Here is a 22891-nt window from a genome sequence, read left to right as displayed (position 1 = left end):
TGCCAAAACACATAACTACCTAACTATTACAGAGATTCCCTCCTGGGTGTGAAACACAAAAGAAAGTGATGATAGTGAAGCCGATCACATCCCAAATCTTTGGGTGTGGAACTTTTTCTTCGCGTGTGTACCTTTGCGCCGTAACCATGGAAAATCTTCATCATCTAACGGGATGCTCGGGTCAATATTCACTGTGAATGGAGCAATTTCATCAAACTTTTCATAATTTTCTGACATGTCTGTCTTGTCATCCACTCCCACGATGTTTCTCTTCCCAGAAAGAACTATGTGCCGCTTTGGCTCATCGTATGATGCATTCGCTTCCTTATCTTTTCTTTTTCTTGGCTTGGTAGACATGTCCTTCACATAGAAAACCTGTGCCACATCATTGGCTAGGACGAATGGTTCGTCTGCATACGCAAGATTGTTGAGATCCACTGTTGTCATTCCGTACTGTGGGTCTTCCGTTACCCCGCCTCGTGTCATATTGACCCATTTGCACCGAAACAAAGGGACCTTCAAACCACGTCGATAGTCAAGTTCCCATATGTCCTGTATATAACCATAATATGTTTCCTTTTCTGTCTTGGTTTCTGCATCAAAGCGGACACCACTGTTTTGGTTGGTGCTCTTCTTATCTTGGGCGATCGTGTAAAATGTATTACCATTTATCTCGTACCCTTTGAAAGTCATTATATTCGAAGATGGTAACTGGGACAGCAAGTACAGGTCATCTTCAATAGAGGTGTCGTGCATGGTACGTGTCTGCAACCAGCTAGCAAAACTCCTGGTTTGTTCACGTGTAATCCAGTCATCAGACCGCTCCAGGTGTTTGGAGCGTAGCAAATTCTTGTGTTCATCCATATACGGAGCCACCAAGGCGGAATTATGTAGAACTATGTAGTGTGCTTCAGTGAGAGAATGTCCGTCCATACATATTATTTGTTCCCCTCCTAGCGTGCCTTTTCCATCCAGTCTGCCCTTATGCCGCGATTCAGGAACACCAATCGGCTTAAGGTCAGGAATAAAGTCAATACAAAACTCAATGACCTCCTCATTTTCATGGCCCTTGGAGATGCTTCCTTCTTGCCTAGCATGGTTATGGACATATTTCTTTAAGACTCCCATGAATCTCTCAAAGGGGAACATATTGTGTAGAAATACAGGACCCAAAACGTTAATCTCTTCGCATAGGTGAACTAGGACGTGCGTCATGATGTTGAAGAAGGATGGTGGGAACACCAACTCGAAACTGACAAGACATTGCACCAAATCATTCTCTAACCTTGGTATGATTTTTGGATCGATTACCTTCTAAGAGATTGCATTGAGAAATGCACATAGCTTCACAATGGCTAATCGAACGTTTTCCGGTAGAAGCCCCCTCAATGCAACCGGAAGCAGTTGCGTCATAATCATGTGGCAGTCATGAGACTTTAGGTTCTGGAACTTTTTCTCTACCATGTTTATTATTCCCTTTATATTCGACGAGAAGCCAGACGGTACCTTAATACTAAGCATGCATTCAAAGAAGATTTCCTTCTCTTCTTTGGTAAGAGCGTAGCTTGCATGACCCTGATGTATGCCGTCTTTTCTGTGCATACGTTGCTGGTCCTCCCGTGCCTCAGGTGTATCTTTTGTCTTCCCATACACGCCCAAGAAGCCAAGCAGGGTCACACAAAGATTCTTCGTCACGTGCATCACGTCGATTGCGGAGCGGACCCCTAGGTCTTTCCAATAGGGCAGGTCCTAAAATATAGGTTTCTTCTTCCACATGGGTGCGCGTCCCTCAGCGTCATTCGGAACAGGTTGTCCACCAGGACCCTTTCCAAAGACCACCTTCAAATCCTTGACCATATCATGTACATCAGCACCAGTACGGTGGCGAGGCTTCGTCCGGTGATCCGCCTCACCTTTGAAATGCTTGCCTTTCTTTCTTACGGGATGCCTGCTCGGAAGAAATCGACGTTGTCCTAGGTACACATTCTTCTTACAATTAGCCAAATATATACTGTCGGTATCGTCCAAACAGTGCGTGCATGCGTGGTATCCCTTGTTTGTCTGTCCTAAAAGGTTACTGAGAGCAGGCCAATCATTGATTGTCACGAACAGCAATGCCTTTAGGTCAAATTCTTCCCCCATGTGCTCATCCCATGCACGTACACCTGTTCCATTCCACATTTGTAAGAGTTCTTCAACTAATGGCCTTAGGTACACATCAATGTCGTTGTCGGGTTGCTTAGGGCCTTGGATGAGCACTGGCATCATAATGAACTTCCGCTTCATGCACAACCAAGGAGGAAGGTTATACAAACATAGAGTCACAGGCCAGGTGCTATGGTTGATGCTCTGCTCCCCAAAAGGATTAATGCCATCTGCGCTTAGACCAAACCATACGTTCCTTGCGTCATCTGCAAACTCCTTCCCATACTTTCTTTCGATTTTTCTCCACTGCGACCCGTCAGCGGGTACTCTCAACTTTCCGTCTTTCTTACGGTCTTCTCTATGCCATCGCATCGCCTTGGCATGCTCTTTGTTTTGGAACAAACGTTTCAACCGTGGTATTATAGGAGCATACCACATCACCTTGGCAGGAATCTTCTTCCTGGGGCGCTCGCCCTCGACATCACCAGGGTCATCGCGGCTGATCTTATAGCGCAATGCACCGCATACCGGGCAAGCGTTCAAATCCTCGTACTCACCGCGGTAGAGGATGCAATCATTAGGGCATGCATGTATCTTCTGCACCTCTAACCCTAGAGGGTAGACAGCCTTCTTTGCTTGGTACATACTCTCGGGCAATTCGTTGTCCTTTGGAAGCATATCCTTTATCATTACCAGCAACTTTCCAAATCCCTTGTCAGATACACCATTCTCTGCCTTCCATTGCAGCAATTCCAGTGTGGTGCCCAGCTTTTTCTTGTCACCTACGCAATTCGGGTACAACAATTTTTGTGATCCTCTAACATGCGCTGCAACTTCTTCTTCTCCAAATCACTTGCGCAGTTTCTCTTTGCATCGGCAATGGCCCGACCTAGATCATCAACGGGCTCATCCGATGCCTCTTCTTCAGCTTCTTCCCGCATTGCCAGCTCAGCTTCTTCCCGCATTACCGGCTCAGCTTCTTCCCTCATTGTTGTATCATTGTATTCAGGGAACCCATGGCCAGGATAGTTGTCGTCGTCCTCTTCTTCTTCATTGTCTTCCATCATAACCCCTCTTTCTCCATGCTTGGTCTAAACATTATAGTGGGGCATGAAACCGGACTCAAACAAGTGGACGTGAATGGTTCTTGACGTAGAGTAATTGCGACCATTCTTACAGCCAGCACATGGACAATACATAAAACCATCCGCTCGCTTGTTTGCCTCAGCCGCAAGCAGAAAAGTATGCACGTCATTAATGAACTCGGGAGAGCATCGATCATCATAGATCCATTGCCGGCTCATCTTCAATACACAGCACCGAAAACATCGAATTAATACAATACATAAAGTTCATACGTAAAGTTCATACATAAAGAGCATACAACACAATGCAACAAACAAATAACTCTCTAGCTAAAGAATTTAAATGCAACAACAAATGCGATCAAGATCGCAACTAAGGTAACAATTGATCCAACAGCATAATGATACCAAGCCTCACTATGAATGGCATATTTTCTAATCTTTCTAATCTTCAAGCGCATTTTCTCCATCTTAATCTTGTGATCATCGACGACATCGGCAACATGCAACTCCAATTCCATCTTCTCCCCCTCAATTCTTTTCAATTTTTCCTTCAAATCCTCGTTTTCTCTTTCAACTAAATATAACCTCTCGACAATAGGGTCGGTTGGAATTTCGGGTTCAACTACCTCCTACATACAAATATCTATGTCAACTTGATGGGCATAATTTGTCATAAACACAAAATGCAATGAATAGTTTTAAAAGAGAATATACCACATCTGAATCATAACTCGGACGAGGGCCGACGGGGACGGATATCAAAACCATGGCACCATGCATAACAAACAACGTATGGGTAAGATAATTATACGAGTAACTATATATCCAAATCACACAAACATCATTTTTTTATATAAAACTTCATGAACAAGAGGCTCACCACAAGGTGGTGCCGGCGACGGGACGTTGCGAGCGATCGACGGTGGTTACGACGGAGATTTAGAAGGTACTAAGTAAACCACACCTACATATGCAAAACTAAGTGTTATTTTTGACCTCAAATTGCATATAAATCAAATACTAGCACATATATATAATTCCTCCCAAATTACTAAACTCAAAAATCAATCACTATATAAAGCATTGCACGAGCTAATCTAGCAACGAGAGATGAAAGGAAAGAGTTGCTAACCTTTGTGATCATTTGAATGGATGGGGGCCTTCAAATCTTGGGCAAAATGTGTGATGAGCTTAAGAGGAAGAAGGAAAAGAACAGAGAGGAGAGGGGAAAGGGGAAGAAGAGAGCGAGATCGGGTGGACAAAGGGTCTATGTACGATGACCTTTAGTACCGGTTCGTGATACGACCCGGTACTAAAGGTGCTGGAGGGGCCCCGGACTGACAACATCCTGCCACCACTCACTTTAGTACCGGTTCGTGGCACGAACTGGTGCTAAAGGTTCGCCACGAACCGGTACTAATGAGAGCGGCCCGGCTAGCCGTTGGAACCGGCACTAATGTACACATTAGTGCCGGCTCAAATTCAAACTGGCACTAATGTGCTTCACATTTGACCCTTTTTCTACTAGTGTACTCTTCGTAAGCCATTGTAAGAGTGGACAAAATGGTGGACGAGATAGGGGAGCGGCCCGGTCATGAACGGACGTGTGTCCAGAGTGGGTTTCTCGGCTTCCACACGGGCGGGTTTCATGGAGGCGTTTGAATGCGGCACGGAGGCGTGTTCAGCCGGGCGTGCCGCGAGTGGCGCCCTCGACTCTGACCTAGGACACCGCGCTATTCTTCCACTGACATGTGGGCTCTTTGGGTGCATGGCATGCATGTCAGTGAGCCAACGCAGGCAGCGCACAGTAGAGGAACCTTTGGTGGGCTAGGGCTGTCAGAAGCGGGCATTTCATAAACCGATGATTGTTCATTGAGTGTGACGTCATCTTTTTCATGTAGATAAGCCTACTATGTTGATAGCCCGTTAGATACGTTGTGATTCATAAAGACCGCTGCAAACATCAATGTTCTGCTTATCACAGATAAGAGATTAATACCCGTAACAATCCATGTCCTTAACAAAGGGTGCATGCACGTATAGGTTGAACGTGTGTCTTGCGTCGTGTGCTATGTGCATGTAGGCATGCGAGTGTTGCGTGTGTGCAAGGGTACGTTTTAGTGTTGCATGCATGGGTGCGTACGTACGTGTGTTCGTGAGTGCATGTGTACGTGTCAGTGTTGCACGACAGCATGCGTGTGTGTGTACGTGGCAGTGTTGCACGCCTACATGCGCGCGTGTCTTGCGTGCGTGCATGTGTACATGCGGGGTGAGGCTACACGTCAGTCGACTGACTTTTTCATCTCTGGTCATTAGATTTTTCCAACCGTTGGATACGAAATCAAGGGCCTCCAGTTTATCATCAAACTCCACCCCCCCCCCTGAGCCGCCAGCCACCACCGGCCGAACCGCCAGCCCCCGCCGCCCGCGGCCGGCCCGCCCTCCCCGAAACCACTCATTTATTACCATTTTTGTCCTTCATATACGCGCTGATGGGTGGGCCCTATGGTAATGTACGCTGCTGAATGTGGACCGTTTGACTGGTCAATTGATCGTGTTATCAACAAATTACGGAGCTGTATGGTGAGCCAGTGACCGTATGATCACCCTAAAATGTGCTCTTGTTTTATTAACACAGTACAGACTCAAACTATCATTTCTTTCTTTCATATACGGGCTGACAGGTGGGCCCCACGGTTACGTGCCCCGATGGTGCAACACTAGTTGCGCCGTGTGGAATGTTTAACTGGTCAATTGATTGTGTCATCAACAAAATACGGAGTTGTACGGGTGAGCTAGTGACCGTATAATCATGATATGTATTTGTTTAACACGGTACAGACGCAAGGGCTCATATATACGCGCAAGCACTCACCGCTATAAGCGCACACACGCGAACCCTACCCCCATGAGCACCTTCGAGAGAGTGGGCCAGCATATATGATCTTGAGATTTTACGAAGTCACCATAGGTGCCTCGTAGTCGAGTGGAACGTCTCCTCCCACTGAACGTACGTCACCGGAAAATACTGAAATTAACACAAGATAAATGCGAGCACCGGGACTTTAACCTTGGTGGGCTCGAGAAACCATTGTCCTCTAACCATCCAACCACATGTTGGTTAGCACGACAAAATGTATGTGGTGACCGTGATGAGCTTATTCTGAAGTCCAGTGACCATACCGTGCTTTCGCTTCAAATACAATGACCGTAAGTGTCGTCAACAAAATACGGAGCACGCATCAAATGCAAAGTCCGTCAGTGTTATCAACAAAATATGGAGACGTATCGTGAGCTAGATACCGTTGTACTATTGTATATGCTTATTTTCTTAGTGGCAGATTGCGTGTGTGGTGTGGTGGGCACATCAGTTCTAGTTGTGGTGGGTCAACATGAAGACTCATGGGTCGGTTCCATCCTGCGCCACATATAGGTTGGACCGAGACGTGTTATACGAAGACCCATGTGGAGGACTCGGCGTAAAACACGAAGCTACCAGAGTCACGGAGGACTCTATCCCCACTGGTGATAAGCCGACTATATATGATTTGTAACCCTAGGCCCTTAGTATGTTATACAAGCTTGGGGGCTAGTTCGTCGATAGTATACACACACGCACAATGCCTGGTATTCACGTGTACTTTGTACACACCCCTATCACTAATATACAGTACCAGGAGTAGGATCTTTCGTCAACTGCAATTGAATTCTAGCATGTGCATGTGTTTATTTCATATTATCGATCCATGGAGTGAGAGCGGTTTGAAATACAGGCAATGGATGCTTTTGCAACTCATATATAAACATTAATTAGTTCACTCCATGTTGTTAGTGTGAAGCACTTTATACATTTGTCACTTGCATGGATACATTCCAAATTGCTAGCTATGAAATAGAATACATGTCGAATTCAACATAAAGGGGGTTTCGAAGATTCGAATTCATAGGAAGTGCATTCATCTATTTGAACCCGAGATAATGGCATTTGTAAATCATATGTAAAAGGGGGCATCAATGTTTGTTGAGAGTTTGAACATGCTATATATATTCATAAGCATATCTAACTTTTTTTGCAACCAAGGAGATTATATTTGGAACCATGCATGAACTGAGGTAAGTTGCATATTTTTTTAATATATACTCATGTATAATGTATATTCAAATGTACCCCCTCCATTCCAAAATAATTGTAGCTTTAGGATTTTCAAGAGTAAAGATTTGTGAAGTTTGACAAATCCTGAAAGTTCAATTCAAGAGAACCGAAAAAGTTAAATGCTTCTGCTCCCAAATATTAAGGGCTCCTTTGATTCAAAGGAATTGCATAGGATTTTTGGAGGATTTAAACCCTTAGGAATTTTTCCTGTGATGCTCGTTTGATTCGTAGGATTGGCATCCTTAGGAATTTTTCCATATGATCCATTTGTACTACATTTTGGAGGAAAATTTCCATCCACTCAAACCTCTTTGTAGAATTCCTTTGTTTTTCCTATGCTATCAAACATTCTTTCAAATCCTGTAGGATACTATGGGACATGTCACCCTATTCCTGCATTTTTCCTATTCCTTCATTTTGACAATCCTGTGAATCAAAGAGGCCCTGAACGAAGTGCCAAATAGGCCTCTGGTCACCCGAAACCGTGCGAGACTAATGTTTTGGTGGTAGGAAACTACTGTCCTGACTCTGGCCCGTGTAGCCTATCGGCCCGATGTCCAAAGGTCTAAACCGGGGTAGGTTTGTAACTTCACCAAGACGCTAGAGAAGCATTCATACGCCATGGGCGCCTACCATGCGCTCGGCCGAAATCTATCCCGCCCACATTTGGGACACCTGACATGACTGTCCTACCCCCAACCCGCAATATGTCCGAAATTTTAGATGGGGGGAAAGTTTGTAACTTTCCCCAAATTTCAAACAAGCACGTCTCAAACCGAAACATTGTCCCCCCTTAGTTCCCCGCCTCCCTTCGTTTCCCCATTCATACTCCGTGGGCGCGAAAACGCCCTCTCCACCAGCCGCGAAACCCTAGCCTCCTCCGTCCTCCACCCCATAGCGGCCAATCCACCGCCTCCCTCCTCCATCATGCCGGAGCCGATACCCCGACGTCGTCGTCCAACGCAACCGCAACCGCAACGCCCTCAGGACTTAGCAGTTGAAGCCGAGGCAGAGCTGCCTCCACGACGTCGACGCCGACGTGCGCCGTACCAGAACCACTCCGACCATGCCGTCCTGCGCCTCACTGCTCCACTGTCGCAACCGTCCACCGCGCCGGAGCTATTCCCGCTACGCCGTTGTTCGCCGCCTCGGATCTGCTTCCCCGCCGCCGATAGACGGCCACCGCACCACACTCAACAACTTGGCCATGGGTTCGTCCAAGGTTGCACCGTCCTCCAAAACTTCTGGTTTCTGGCGAACAACAAGAAGATCGTCGGAAAAACAGAAGGAGGACACAACACTGCCAGCAGAAAGAGGTACTCCTCTTCCCTTATTCGTGCAAATCTTACGTCTCCGCTCACACCGTATTCATCCCACGAAAGAAACTAGTTGAGCGCTTCTTACTGCATCTTCTTTGTGATACTAAATGCATAATGTTTCCTTCCTTTTACTATTTCACCTTTGCTAGAGGTCAGTAGCCCGCCTGGATTTCAATTCAGGGTCAGTCGAACCACAATTAAAAGAAGCAACACCCGCTTAGGCGCGCGGAGCACCTAGTCCGCTTGTTCCCCGGGGACGCGGCGCATCGGTGTCTATCATAGGGGTGTGGGGCACAGGAGCTGCTTGCGCCCGATCTGGAGGTCGGCGGGGCTTGAATGGATGGCTGGGGGGCGGTGCCAAGCACGGCGGTGCGGTGAGGTCGAGGGGAGGGCGCAGGCAGGGGAGGAATACTGGGCCGGTGGTCGTTGGCGTTTCGAGGAAGATCGTCAACACTGACTCGCTGGAGCTAGATGAAGGCGATCTTCCCGTTCTTTGTACATCAGACGGTGCAGAAAAAATGGACTGGCCTATTTGCTTTCAGTCGACTGTTATTTTCATAGAATCCTGTAGTAATTTAGTGTGCCATGCATGTTGTAGAGCTATCATATGTCTTATGTCATTTATTTCTCACTGACCTGCTATCTTCTACCTTTACACTGTACTAATTGTGCACACACTTCACCCATACTCACACTATTGTTTTTTTATGCATGGGTATTTCAGACTCTGACGCAGTGTTGATGAATGCAGAAAAGAAAAGACAGAAGTTGCTCCAGTGTAATTCAAAGGTAAGCACTAAGCGTTCCAGCACTCTAACGGGTGCAGTGTCAGCAGTTGGAGACAGTAAACTTAGCTCTGCAGTTGATGATCTCAATTTCCACACACAACCATCCCAGGTGCTTGCTTTAACTTCGCGCTATCAAATGTGGTTGCATGTTGCATATGGTGTCTAGCTTGTATTGCTTCCAATTTGGTTAAATTGCATCTGCTTACTTTACACATTATACCTTTGATAATGACATGCCTTCCTGTTTTTGATACATACTACATATGTCTATTAACCATGTTTGTACATCAAACTAATGCTCTTTTGTATCCCTCGTCAATCACTTATGATGAGACAGTCACCCGGATGGGTTTCTGTGAGACGCCATACTCGTTTAAAGAGTGCAGTGTCATCCTCGCCACATGATTCTCAAGAAACAGCAAGGCTAAATGAAGATAGTCAACGTAGCTCTCTAGTTGATCACCGCAATTCCCCCACACCACCATCGCAGGTGCTTGCTCTTACTTGGCAGTGTGATATGTAGTGTTCGTCTTACATGAAAGTAGTGTTCGTCAGTATCATGCATCAATGAGTTCTGAAGAGCAAATTTTATTCCTTTTTCTTGTGGGTTTGACTTGACAAGGCAAAATTAAGAAAGAGGAAGGAAAAGAGTAAGGAAGGCGATGATGGTGGTCCTCTGCAGCAACGTAAACGGAGCATCTGTACCGATTCTCCTTGTACTGATAGTGCACTACAAGGTCCAAGTCTCCGCTCCCCTACTCCACCATCCAAGGTGCTTGCTCTAACTTGGCAGTGTGATATCTGGTTGCATGTTGCATATGGTGTCTAGCTCTTATTGCTCCTAATTAGTGTAAACTGCATCTGCTTAGCTTGCACATGATACATGTGAATATGACACGCTTTCCTGTTTTTGGTACATACTATATCTGTCTATCACACCATGTTCTTACATGGAACTACTCTTCTTGTGTATCCTACATCAGTCACTTATGATGGGACACCTTTAAGTTGGCAGTGTGATATTGGTTTGCGTCTTGGATATGATTTCTAGCATGTATTGCTTCTAGTTTGATGAACGCCACCTATGACGAGACAGTTTTAACTTGGCAGAGTGATATTGACTGCACCTTCCATATGGTGTCTTGCAGTGTTTCTAATTTGTTGAAGTGCCTTCTACTTAGTTACCATATCCATAGGTGTGAATATGTCAAGCCGTCCATTTTTTCGTACATATTCCATCCTCGTGTCATGACTTTGCCTTTCATCACAGTAGTGTTCGTCAGTATCATGCATGAATGAGTTCTGAAGAGCGAATGATATTCCTTTTTCTTATCGGTATGACCTCACAATGCAAAATCAATAAAGCTGAAGGAAATTGGCAAGGCATTGGATGATGGTGGTCCTTCCGAGCAACTAAAATGGAGGTTCTCTACAGATTCTACTCCGCCATCCTCCCAACAAGATTCGCAAGACAACGCAAGGCTAGATAGTCAACGTAGCTGTGTAGATGATGAGCACATCTCCCCTACTCCACCATCACAGATGCTTGCTCTAACTTGGCACTATTATATGTGGTTGCATGTTGCGTATGATGTCTAGCTTGTATTGCTTCTAACTTTGTTGAATTGCATCTGCTTACTTTACACATAATGCCTGTGAATATGACATGTGTTCCTATTTCTACATCAGACTACTATTCTTGCATATCCCGCATCAGTCACTTATGATAAGGCACCTTTAAGTCGCCACTGTGATATTGGTTGTGTCTTGCATATGATTTCTAGCATGTACTGCTTCTAATTTGTTGAAACGCCATACAGTTTGAACTTGGCAGAGTGATATTGGTTGCATCTTTCATATGGTGTCTACCTTGCAGTGCTTCTAATTTGTTGAAATGCCTTCTGCTTAGTTACCACATCATAGGTGTGAATATGTCACACCATCCTATTTTTCATACATATTCCATCCTCGCATCATGTGTTTGCCTTTCATCCGAGTAGTGTTCGTCAGTATCATGCATGAATGAGTTCTGAAGAGCGAATTTTATTCTTTTTTCTTATTGGTTTGACTTCACAATGCAAAATCATTACAGCTGAAGGAAATTAGTCCGGCAGTGGATGATGGTGGTCCTTCGGAGCAACTCAAACAGGGAGTCTCTACAGATTCTACTCCGCCATCCTCCCAACAAGATTCGCAAGACAACACAAGGCTGGACAGTCAACGTAGCTGTGTAGATGATGAGCACATCTCCCCTACTCCACCATCACAGGTGCTTGCTCTAACTTGACACTATTATATGTGGTTGCATGTTGCGTATGATGTCTAGCTTGTATTGCTTCTAACTTGAATTGCATCTTCTTACTTTACACATATTGCCTGTGAATATGACATGTGTTCCTGTTTCTAGAACATACGTGTACATGATGAGCACATCTCCCCTACTCCACCATCACAGGTGCTTGCTCTTACTTGGAACTGTTATACGTGGTTGTGTTTTCCGTATGATGTCTAGTTTGTATTGCTTCTGATTATGTTGAATTGCATCTGCGTAGCTTACAACTTATACCTGCAACGATCACTTGCCCATAAGACACATTTAACTTGGGACTGTGATGTAGGTTGCATCTTGCATTGTCTTCTAGCTTGTACTGCTTCTAATTTCTTGAAATGGCTCTTACAACGAGACACTTTTTACCTGATAGAGTGATATTGGTTGCATGTTCATATGGTGCCTAGCTTTCATTTCTTCTAATTTTGTTGAAATGCCTTCCGCTTACTGTTTTTTCATACATATTCCATCCTCCTATCGTATGTGTGAATATGAAACGATGTATTTTTTTGTATATATTCCATCCTCCTATCCTGCACTTGCCTTACATCAAAGTAGTGTTCGTCTGTATCATGCATCAACCAGTTATGCAGAGCTAATTTTATTCATCTTCTTGTGGTTTTGACTTCATAAGGCAATATCAAAAAATAGGAAGGAAAAGAGTAAGTTAGGGGATGTTGGTGGTCCTCTGCATCGATGCAAACAGAGACTCTCTAGATTTGCCACTGCTACTGCTAATGAAGTTGAAGTCCCAAGTCTACATGATGAGTTCATCTCCCGTACTCCACCATCGCAGGTGCTTGCTCTAAGTTGACAGTGTGATAATTAGTTTCATGTTGCATATGTTGTCTAGCCTGTATTTCTTCTATTTTGATTAAATTTCACCTGCTGAGTTTATACGTTATACATGTGCATATGACATGGCTTTCTGTGTCTAGAATACACTGCATCCATCTATCATACCATGTTCTTACATCAAAGTACTGATGTTGTGTATCCTGCATCAGTCACTCATGATTGGATGCTTCTAACATGGCAGTTTGATAGTGGTTGCATCTTGCATTGATTTCTACGTTGTACTGCTTCTAATTTTTCGAATTGCCACTTATGACAAGACACTTTTAACTTGGCAGAGTAATATTGGTTGCATCTTTCATATGGTGTCTAGCTTGCATTACTTCTATTTTCTTGAAAATCCTTCTGCTTAGTTTGCACATCATAGCTGTGAATATGTCATGCCGTCATGTTTTTCTTACATATTCCATCCTCATACGGTTGTCTTACATCAAAGTATTGCTTGTCTGTATCATGCATCAATGAGTTCTGAAGAGTGATTTTATTCTTTTGTGTTGTGGGTACAACTTGACATGGCAAAGTCAAAAAAGAGCAAGGAAAATAATATAGTAGGGAGTGTTGTTACTCGTCAGGTGAAACGGAAAAGGTTCTGCCATTGAGATTCTGCTGGTACTTATAGTGGAGTAGAAGGTCCAAGTCCACCGACTAAATCTACAAACACAGTATCACCTGCTCCACCAGCTGCAGCATCCGCTTCAACTGTACCAGCATCTCAACCAGTTACTCGTTCATTTGCTCCAGAACTGGCCAGTTCCCAAGCTGCCTTCACACCTAACACTACTTCCAAAGCACTGCTGACACAACAGGACTTGGCAAGATCAGATGAACCTCATGAACATCAACACCAAGACGGTACCTGTCCGAGTCAAGTTGCAGTTGCATGCTCCTTTATATGTACTCTCACAGTTTGATGTACACTAACACTTTCCATATTCGTTATTGAACTAGCACCATGACGCAAGCAGAAACAGACATCAGGGATAATGCTTGACAGATTAACAAAATCTAAAGGAGGAAGAATGGAGATCCATTTTGAGGCAGGTTTAAAAAGGTCACGTGACGCTACAGAGTCAGCCAAGTTAGTATCAGAGGCAACCGTTGCCGTTAGGTGTCATGCACGTATCCTCCCAACGTAGACCCAGTACAGGAATGAGAAAGACAATACCCAGTTTAACACCTTCCTTGACCATTTATCCGTAAGTAATGTTATTCATCGCAATTAGTAACATTGTCTTGCTCTGTCCCATACTTTCCAGCTTCCTCCTAATAAGACTTACATTCTTTTTTCAACAGATGAGGTTCAAGTTGGATCCGAAAGATGATGCAACTAGACAAGCATGCACTCATGTTTTTCAGTCTGCTCTACGACAGTATCGGTACCACCTTAGAAAATCTCACTTTGAAGGCAAGTCTAACAATGAAATCGCCCAAACATCTCCAGTGGAATATATTACAGATGAAGACTGGACAGCCCTCGTTAAACACTGGTCTGATCCAAAGTATCAGGTAGGCTATATGTATTTGATCAGACCACATATTGAACTTGCATTTATGTATGTGCCTTACAAGTGTATCTTCTTCTAGGCTAACTGTTTGAAGAACAAAACCAACTGTTCTAAAGTGAAATTCCAACAGACCACAGGAACTCGTAGCTATATTGCACACTACGAGGCTCTTGTAAATAGCTGCTACTTCCTTCTTTTTTGTGTGCCATATTATCGTATCTATATTGACTTGTTCCAATTACAGAGGAAATCCCATGCGGACCAAAAAGAACCTGAACCGAATGCAGTGCAAATCTTCAAGGATTGCCACACCAGCAAGATGAAGGGCATGAGCACATCAGTTCAAGCCGCTGTTGTAAGTCCTTACTCCTCCTGCCTTGAACTGGTTGGTACTGTGATGTGTTCATTTAACTACTTAGTTTGCAGCCAATGTCAGTTACTCTGTTCACTTTTATTCACAGTTGTCTTAACGTATCATTTCACCTTACATGGTTTAAAAGAGATGAAGGATATTCTTTTGGTCTTGATCTGTAATCTAGTTGTTATGTTCACGTGCGCACACAATGATAAGCCTGTTTGTTTTATATCTGTTTGCCCATGATATGAATGATGCCATACTATGTTCATCCTACTTTAAACCATGTCTCTTTATCCTTAGATGTCAACGAATGTGAGGAAATAGACAATACAGTAGGCATGCTACATGGACATATGTTCCGAAAGTGATTTTATTATGTAGTTGGCACTACAATACATGCTAATGTATTATAGTAGTTCACCAAAATAAGTTATGTATAAACGTTTAACCTACTTTGTTTGTTTTTGTCTCATTAGTAACTTATCTGGTACACTAATCTCCAAGTTCAAACTTTCAGGAAGCTATGGAACAAATGATTGAACAGCCACAACCACCTGAAGGTGACGAGGCTACTACAGGCACAATGTCACCTCTTGCTGCAGTGCATCAGTATCTCTCCACTAACAGTGCAAAAAGCACCTTCCTGCGTAATTCTGGGTTGGTTGTCAAGGTAACCTCGTCCAAATCACCTACTGAACAAAATCTTCCTGCTAGACAGAGTGATATATCTGTGCTCCAGACACAAGTCCAATCCCTAGTGGACGTTGTTTCGGAAACAAGAATAGTGGTTGAGAAATGTCGTCAAGATATGAATGGTTTTGAAACCAGACTATTAGACATTCGCTTCGTTGTTCAAGAGCAATGGCGGAAAAAAGGTGGAGATCGTGCTGTTCCATCAGATTCTACAGCCTAAAACATTAGTACTCAGGTCAAATGATCTGTGCTTCTATACATCTGATGGTGCTTTTATCTGGAAGGACTGTAAACTTTATGCCAACAGGCCTTTTGTTGTATGGTTGGAATTTATTTTGTTGTGATACAACATTTATGATGCTGCCTCAGGCTGCAGTAATTACAACGCTATTTTTGTAGTGTAGGTTTATCTTAGTAATGTATTCGGCCTAAAGCTTCGTAGGAGCCCAACATGTCAACATTCGTCGGGCCCATTCCAATTGGGCTAAAAACGATTATGGGCCGAAATTGGCATGTAGCCCACTAAAAATATCTGGGCCTAAATCAGCATAAGCTTTCATATTTTTCTGGTAGGCCTATGCCCATAGTGGGCCTTTAACAGGCCTAAACATAATTTGGGCCCTCAGTAAAAATAGGCCATTTATCTCGAGCCCATAAAATACATGGGCCTTTAATAGACCAAAAGTGAGATTGGGCCCTGATTGTGCCAAATAACCCACTGGACTTTAACAGGCCGAAATTCGGACGGGCCGTAAATGCGCCGACCTAATACACGGGCCTTTAACAGGCCGGAACTTCGGTCGGGCTAGATTATCGTCATTTTTATATGGGCCGTTAATGGGCCCGATATGACATTGGGCCACATATGGCCCATGGTTTAGGTCCGGCATTAATAGGCCGAAAATGACAATAGGCCGAAAGTGGCCCAAAGCTATAGTGGGCCTCTAACAGGCCGAATGTCAGACATGGCCGAATATGACCCAAATCCTTCACGGTCGTTTATGGGCCGAAAGTTTTGATGGCCTGTAAATGGGCCCAAATGAAGCCGGACCTTTAACAGGCCGGAAATACACCGGGCCGTAATTCGGCCCAATTACTTAGCGGACTGTTAACGGGCCAGAAGTGACCATGGGCCGCGTTGATGACAAGTTTAGGACAGGCCATTGACGGGCCAATTTGATAGAGAATGTTGGGCCTTTAGCTGGGGAGGCCCATTATGGTCGGCAAAATCTAGTGGGCCTTTAGCTGGGCGGCCCATTGTGGTCCGCAAAATCTTGTGGGCCTTTAGCTGGGCTGGCCCATTATGGTCCGCTAAATCTTATGGGCCTTCGGTTGGGCCGGCCCATTTAATCTTTGTGGGCCACTTTTGGGCTGGTCCACATGTCAACATATCATAGGCTCATCTCGACTGTTGGATGAGTGACACCTGTGCCAACGCGGAGTTGACGCATGGATCCGTCAGCCAATGAGAATTTTACACGTGGAAAATCGGCATTGGTCGTGGCTGTTAACGGGTTATCGGATTCAAAATCCGACCCGATAGCTTAACAGCGTTCCGTTACGGTGGATGCCACGTGTCGGTTAACCTTGACGAAAGCACTTTTGTGATGCGCGATTTATCGTCATGGAAGTGGACACTTCCGTGATGATAATTTTGGCAATGTCATGGAACACTTCTACGACAGCACAGGTATGACTATCTTGATTCTGTCATAAATTTGTCATGGATGTACATGCATGACAGAAAACGCGACCTACTGTGACAAACACGTATCATCACGGAAGTGTATTTTTTTGTAGTGTAAACGCTTCCGCTTTCGGCCTACAAAGGTACGTGGACACTCTCCCCGCTCATTGCTATGCTTCTCCTGGATAGATCTTGCGTGATCGTAGGAATTTTTTTTAAATGCTCCATTCCCCAACAGACGCTGTCACAAACAATTTAACAGGGAAAATTGTGTGTGATATACCTGTGAACGGAAACGTTTTCCTTGGAGCGACTGTGTGGGATGTACATACAAACGGAAACATTTAGCGGGGACTGACTGTGTGGGGTGTACTTGCGACTAGAAACAGTTTCACCTATATAATTGTATTTTTTTAGCTCTACTGTACGTATTTTCGTATTTGAGCGCTCGCCGGTCGCACACAACCTCATTTTGCCGAGCATGTGTGCCAGGAGGGCATACCCCGACGGTTTCTGGGTCGTGTGGGAAAGACCCTCCTATCGCCGTCACTCACTAGGCAACGGTTCCTAATGTCCTCGCGGAAAGGCGGTCAAAAACCGTTTGTATAGCACCGACGCGTACCAGTGATTGTATCACGTTCTAGTGAATTATCAATGTGAAATGCATGTGCACCAGAAACTATAGTGGATACTCGCTAGCTCTCTGAGGGCAAATTCAACATTAGAATTCTAAAGTTCACAGTTTCACACACATATGGAGTCCTTCCAAAATATGCATTTCAGTACAATAGTTTCTTGAAGCACTTACCCTTTTTTAGGAGAAAGCCATGTCACCATGTACTTTATTTTGTTCATTTTTGGTGGATAATGATTGCTTCTACTCCACTATGTTGGAACTAGTTGCTCCCAACAACGCCCTTAGTTTCTAGCCCAGCCAGCCAGACCAGATATTGTTCAGAAAGCTTGCACCATCCATGTTACCCAACCAACCTACCGAACTACCTTTCTAACAGATGTGAAACATCATACTTGGCACAGAGGTAGGAAGGTAGCCACCTCATAAATTTTAGGGATTTGCAACTACATGGAGAACCGTGCCCGAGCAACTACATGTTTCGTGTCATGTTCCATATTTAATTCTTGTAGGAAGTCATTAGCTAGTTTGTAGTGTGTGTGGGGGTGGGGTGGGGGTGGGGGTGGGGGGGGTAACCGGATCTGACCAACTCCCATTTTATTTAGTATAAAGAGAAAAAGAAGACTTCACAGATAGGCTGATATTAGGCTTTCCCATATATAAGAACATAAAACCACACTGAAGAGATTACTTTTTAATGAGCATCCATATGTAGCAACTAGACAATAAGCATTTAAGTTGCTGAAAAAGCAAGCAACCACTAAAGAAAAAGAAATAGTTTAATATGAGCATACTTAGCAACCACTAACTTAACATTTTCCTCAGATACTGCTTATTCATCTTATCAAATTGTTGTGGACAAACCTAATTAAGAACATATTTAGATTGTTCACAATGATTATAATTATTCCAACAAAAGCATTAAACACAGGGATCGTGAGAAGTAGCGGATACCCAGGTTTTGAGTGCATGCATTGCCAAAAGACCTTGAATGGACTTGGAACTGTCCCTTGAAAGGCAGCCTGCAAACAAATAATAAGCAGACCAAAACATGTTCAATTTAGACTTGGAGGAATTGACATGATGAAACACAGAGCCAATGCCTACCATTTGTTGGAAAACGCACAACCAGTTGAAGGTAGTGCCTGGTAATTACAGGAAATTCCATATTGAGGTGGTGGTGGTGGGGGAGTAGTGAGATCCTGAACTCCACATCAGCCCAACTTATGGCAATTATATCCCACTCCAACATTTTATTTCATGACATTTCGAAAATGGCCAGATCAACTAGTATGCATCTGGTAGGACCCTTGGCTCCCAGCAGGGCAAGTCCATTTCCCCAGGACCCCCTGGGGGCCACCTTGCTAACCAGGGTTCTTGAACTCATCGATCCTCTTACTCATACCTGGGATGAACAACTAGTTGAGCAAACCTTCAGTGCGATAGATGCCTGGATGGTCCTGAAGATTCCATTTTTCGAGCATCATGAGGACTTTGTTGCATGGTAATTTGACAGCAAGGGTTTATTCTCTGTCCGGTCAGCCTATAGGGTCCACACTGAAATGCTCCAAAGACAGCGCACCCGTCGGCGTGGGGAAAGCTCGTCGGGGGAGGAGGAGGATAAGACGATGTGGCAACAGTTGTGGAAGGTGCATTGCCCGGGGAAGATACATCATTTCCTATGGCGGCTGGCCCATAATAGCCACCCTCTCTTGAGGAATGTGGAGCGCATTGGGGTTGAGCTGGAGACCGACTGCGTGGTATGCCATTGCCTACAGGAAGATGGAGGCCACCTTTTCTTATGGTGCAAGGAAGTGAGGAAGATGTGGCGTGCATGTGGTTTAGAGGAGTCCCGACAAAAACTATTACCGTGTCAGTCGCCACGCCAACTCCTGCACCTCATTGTGTCCCTGCCGGAAGACGAGAAGCTACACACCATCTGCCTTCTTTGGCTATGGTGGACGGAACGAAACAAGGCAAATCACCAGGTCCAAAGAGCTACGGTCCAGGAATTTAGTTTCATGTTGGCCAAGCACATTGCAGAATGGCGACTATACTTTGCAAAGCAAGACAGAAGCCCAGCAAAGCCAAAGCCTACTTGGTCCAACCCTGTTATGGACGCCGTCAAGATCAACATCGATGGATCCTTCGAACCCAGTTCGCCCTGGGCGGGATGGGGCTGCATCGCTCGAGATCACAGGGTGAGATCTTCTTTGCCGCTGCGGGGAACCTTGTTAACATGAGAGAAGCCCTACACGCGGAAGACTGTGCTTTGATGCATGCGATTAAGATGGCCGAGGAGCATGGCATGGGGCTGGTCGTCTTTGAGACGGACTGCGTCGGGCTCCAGCAGGCAGTAACAACACCAGCCTTGGACCGCTCCCCACTTGGCACTCTATTTCGTGAGATCAAATTCCTCCTTCAGCTAGGTTTTATTGAGTGGAATGTGTCTTTCTGCCCACGCTTGTGTAATGTTCCTGTCCATGAACTTGCGGCTATTGGTAGGCGGGACGACAATGCTGACCATGACGCGTGGTTGGTAAACCTTCCTAGAGTTTTAACCGATGCAGTGACTGCCGACTTGGCTGGTCCACGGTGATTTTGGAATGCAAGGTGTTCCAGTTCAAAAAAAAAGATTCAGATTAGTCCATTGGTTTTTTCTTTTTGAGGCAAAGATTAGTCCATTGGTGGTCATTTCTAATCGCTGGCCGGAGTCCACCAAGATGCAACGCGGAGGAGACGAAAATTCCCACCCTCGACCCATTTAGACCTTCGGTGTCACATGGGCCTAGAGAAACCATTCCATCGGGCCCAATTACCGGCCCGCGTGGCCTATTTACACTGGGACTCACTGGCAGTGAGACGTGCGTGAGGGCAAAACCCTAGCTGCCGGCGCCCTAGTATATAACCGCGCACCCCTTCGCACCCCGGCCCTTTCAGCTCTCGGCGGCGGCGGTGCACTTGTGACCTCAACCAGGCGAGCACTCCTCCTCCTCGCCGTCGTCGTCTCCGATCCACCGCCGCTTCCGCAGCCATGGTGAGTATCCTCCCCCTGATCTAGGTAGCTGCGGTTCGTCGTAGCGACTCTTTCCGGTTCCCGAAAGAGCCCAGATTCGGTAGATTCACAACAGCTGCTCAGCTCTCTAGAATGATTTGCGAGCGCGGAGGCAATTCGTGAGCGGGATTTCGTAATATAGTGCTGTTAATCGGATGAAACTTCGGTAGGAATTGCGCATTCCTCTTAAATTGTGCCGTGTTGGATGCTAGTGGATGTCGAGCATGTCGGGAAGAAGGGGAGGTGATTGGGATGTTGGGGTTGGAGACACTTGATATCAACCAGGCAATCACTGCGCAGCCCTGGGCCTTGGCTGTATTAAGTTCACTTGCTTGAATGACGAATGGGTTGGATAGAATGGTCATTTTCTGACCCCATTGGGGTGTGAAGCTAGAAAATACATTGGTCTCGAGTCTGTCTTGTTGGTCGATGTGTCATGACTAGTGATTGATCCAAATATGCACTTTTATTCTAGTTATATGCTTATGCTTGCAAGGTCAGATCATAGCCTAATGGTTTGTGTGCACAGTATGCTGTCATTCAGCTGCAGTTAATCAGCTTGTGTACTACTGAAACCTATGGCTATAAGCAACCAGTGACATGATGTATCCCTCGTACAGCCTATCTCTCTATGGACTAAGGCTGCTATACCACGAGCTAACTCGATGTGTTCTGTTTTGGAGCATGTGATGTTACTCTTTTTCATGCCAGCTGGGTGCTTTTCTAGTTCTGCATTACATCTTTGACTTGAATTGTCTTTTTGTTATGTGTGTAATTGAAAATTGGAAATTCTGCCCTCTGTATTTTTGGACCCTCGTGATTCACTGGGAATTTTCCATGCCCCTTGGAATCAAACACGCCCTTCTCCACATCTTAAACTAAAAAACATGGTTATGAGTATAGCTATGAAGTTATTTTTGTTTGTTGTGTGATGTAAAATTCCTGGTTGTTTATTCCTGTTGGCTAAGTATGGTATGACAATTTTTGTAGGTGAACGTTCCGAAGACCAAGAAGACCTACTGCAAGAACAAGGAGTGCAAGAAGCACACCCTCCACAAGGTTACCCAGTACAAGAAAGGCAAGGACAGCCTTTCTGCTCAGGGGAAGCGTCGTTATGACCGCAAGCAGTCTGGATATGGTGGCCAGACAAAGCCTGTTTTCCACAAGAAGGTATGTTACTCATTTCTGGGGGCATATATCTTCTTTGATGTACAACTCAAGTTACTTTGGAAATGTTGGCCTTTCCTCTTCTGTTGCTTCTTTGCATCTGGATGTTTATTATTCTGTTTGATTCAGGCCAAGACAACAAAGAAGATTGTGCTGAAGCTGCAGTGCCAGAGCTGCAAGCATTACTCACAGCGTGCCATCAAGGTCCGCACATCCCTCTTATCTGCCATACCATTTCCTTGCTATGTTCTGTTATGTTTAAGTATCTGACACCATAGTTTCTTGGTTGCTACAGAGGTGCAAGCACTTTGAAATCGGTGGAGACAAGAAGGGCAAGGGAACATCTCTCTTCTAATCTGATGATATCACCGTTATGTTTAGAATGTTGTGCCAGAACTTCTCACAAGAAGAATGTATTATCTTTAATATTCTGGTTATAACCCTATGGACTATGGAGCATATGTTTTGCTATTGTGTTGACTACTTTCTCCAGATCTAATCGACAAGTAAAATGTTTTTTATGCTTGGAGTTTTGTATTTTTGTTCCTGGTCTAACTAAAATTGCTGTTGCACAGCGTGTGCTTGTGATGCGCAGAATGACCTTCATTCTTACGTCTCTTGTCTGTTTTTCTCTCTCTGGCAAATTGTTTTGGTATGCTATGTCCCACTACAGTGCCATTCTCATGGCTGTCTTTTTTGTGCCGCCTATCTGTGATCTTGCTTGGCAAAGCTGCCCCTCTGCTATCGAATACTACAACATGCATTTGTATGTATTCTCTTCAATCTATGCATTTGTTGTCTTAATGTATGACGCTTATGTTTCTTGATTCACTGGCTGATGTACCCCCTTCAATCCAAATTAATTGTACTAAAGCTGCCACAATTAGTATATGGATCGGAGGAAGTAATTTTTCTTCCAAGTGAAAGTACACTATCTTATAGGCAGGGGATTTATATAGAGGGGGTGTCAAGCGGACCAATCAATCATGTCATCGTGAACCAAAGCAGCAAACCCTTGCATTGCAATGGTGCATGTTGTGAGTTCAGAATTGCTCGGTACTCCCTCCGTCCGGAAAAAGTTGTCTCCGGTACCATTTTGCAAAAAAAAAAAAAAC

General features: G+C 44.7%; 1 protein-coding gene across 1 annotated transcript; it reads left to right on the top strand.

Annotated features, from left to right (window-relative positions):
- Window positions 1-20417: 20417 nt before the first annotated feature.
- LOC123149015 (60S ribosomal protein L36a) lies at window positions 20418-22297 on the top strand. Its single transcript, XM_044568544.1, has 4 exons — window positions 20418-20591; window positions 21600-21779; window positions 21906-21980; window positions 22072-22297. The coding sequence occupies exons 1-4, from the start codon at window positions 20589-20591 to the stop codon at window positions 22129-22131; spliced, it is 318 nt and encodes a 105-aa protein (XP_044424479.1). The 5' UTR covers window positions 20418-20588; the 3' UTR covers window positions 22132-22297.
- Window positions 22298-22891: the final 594 nt, after the last annotated feature.

This window comes from Triticum aestivum, chromosome 7A (genome assembly GCF_018294505.1).
Source record: "Triticum aestivum cultivar Chinese Spring chromosome 7A, IWGSC CS RefSeq v2.1, whole genome shotgun sequence".
NCBI lineage: Eukaryota > Viridiplantae > Streptophyta > Magnoliopsida > Poales > Poaceae > Triticum > Triticum aestivum.
The sequence above is the reverse complement of the archived record's forward strand: the minus strand, read 5'-3'. Positions and strand labels throughout refer to the sequence as shown.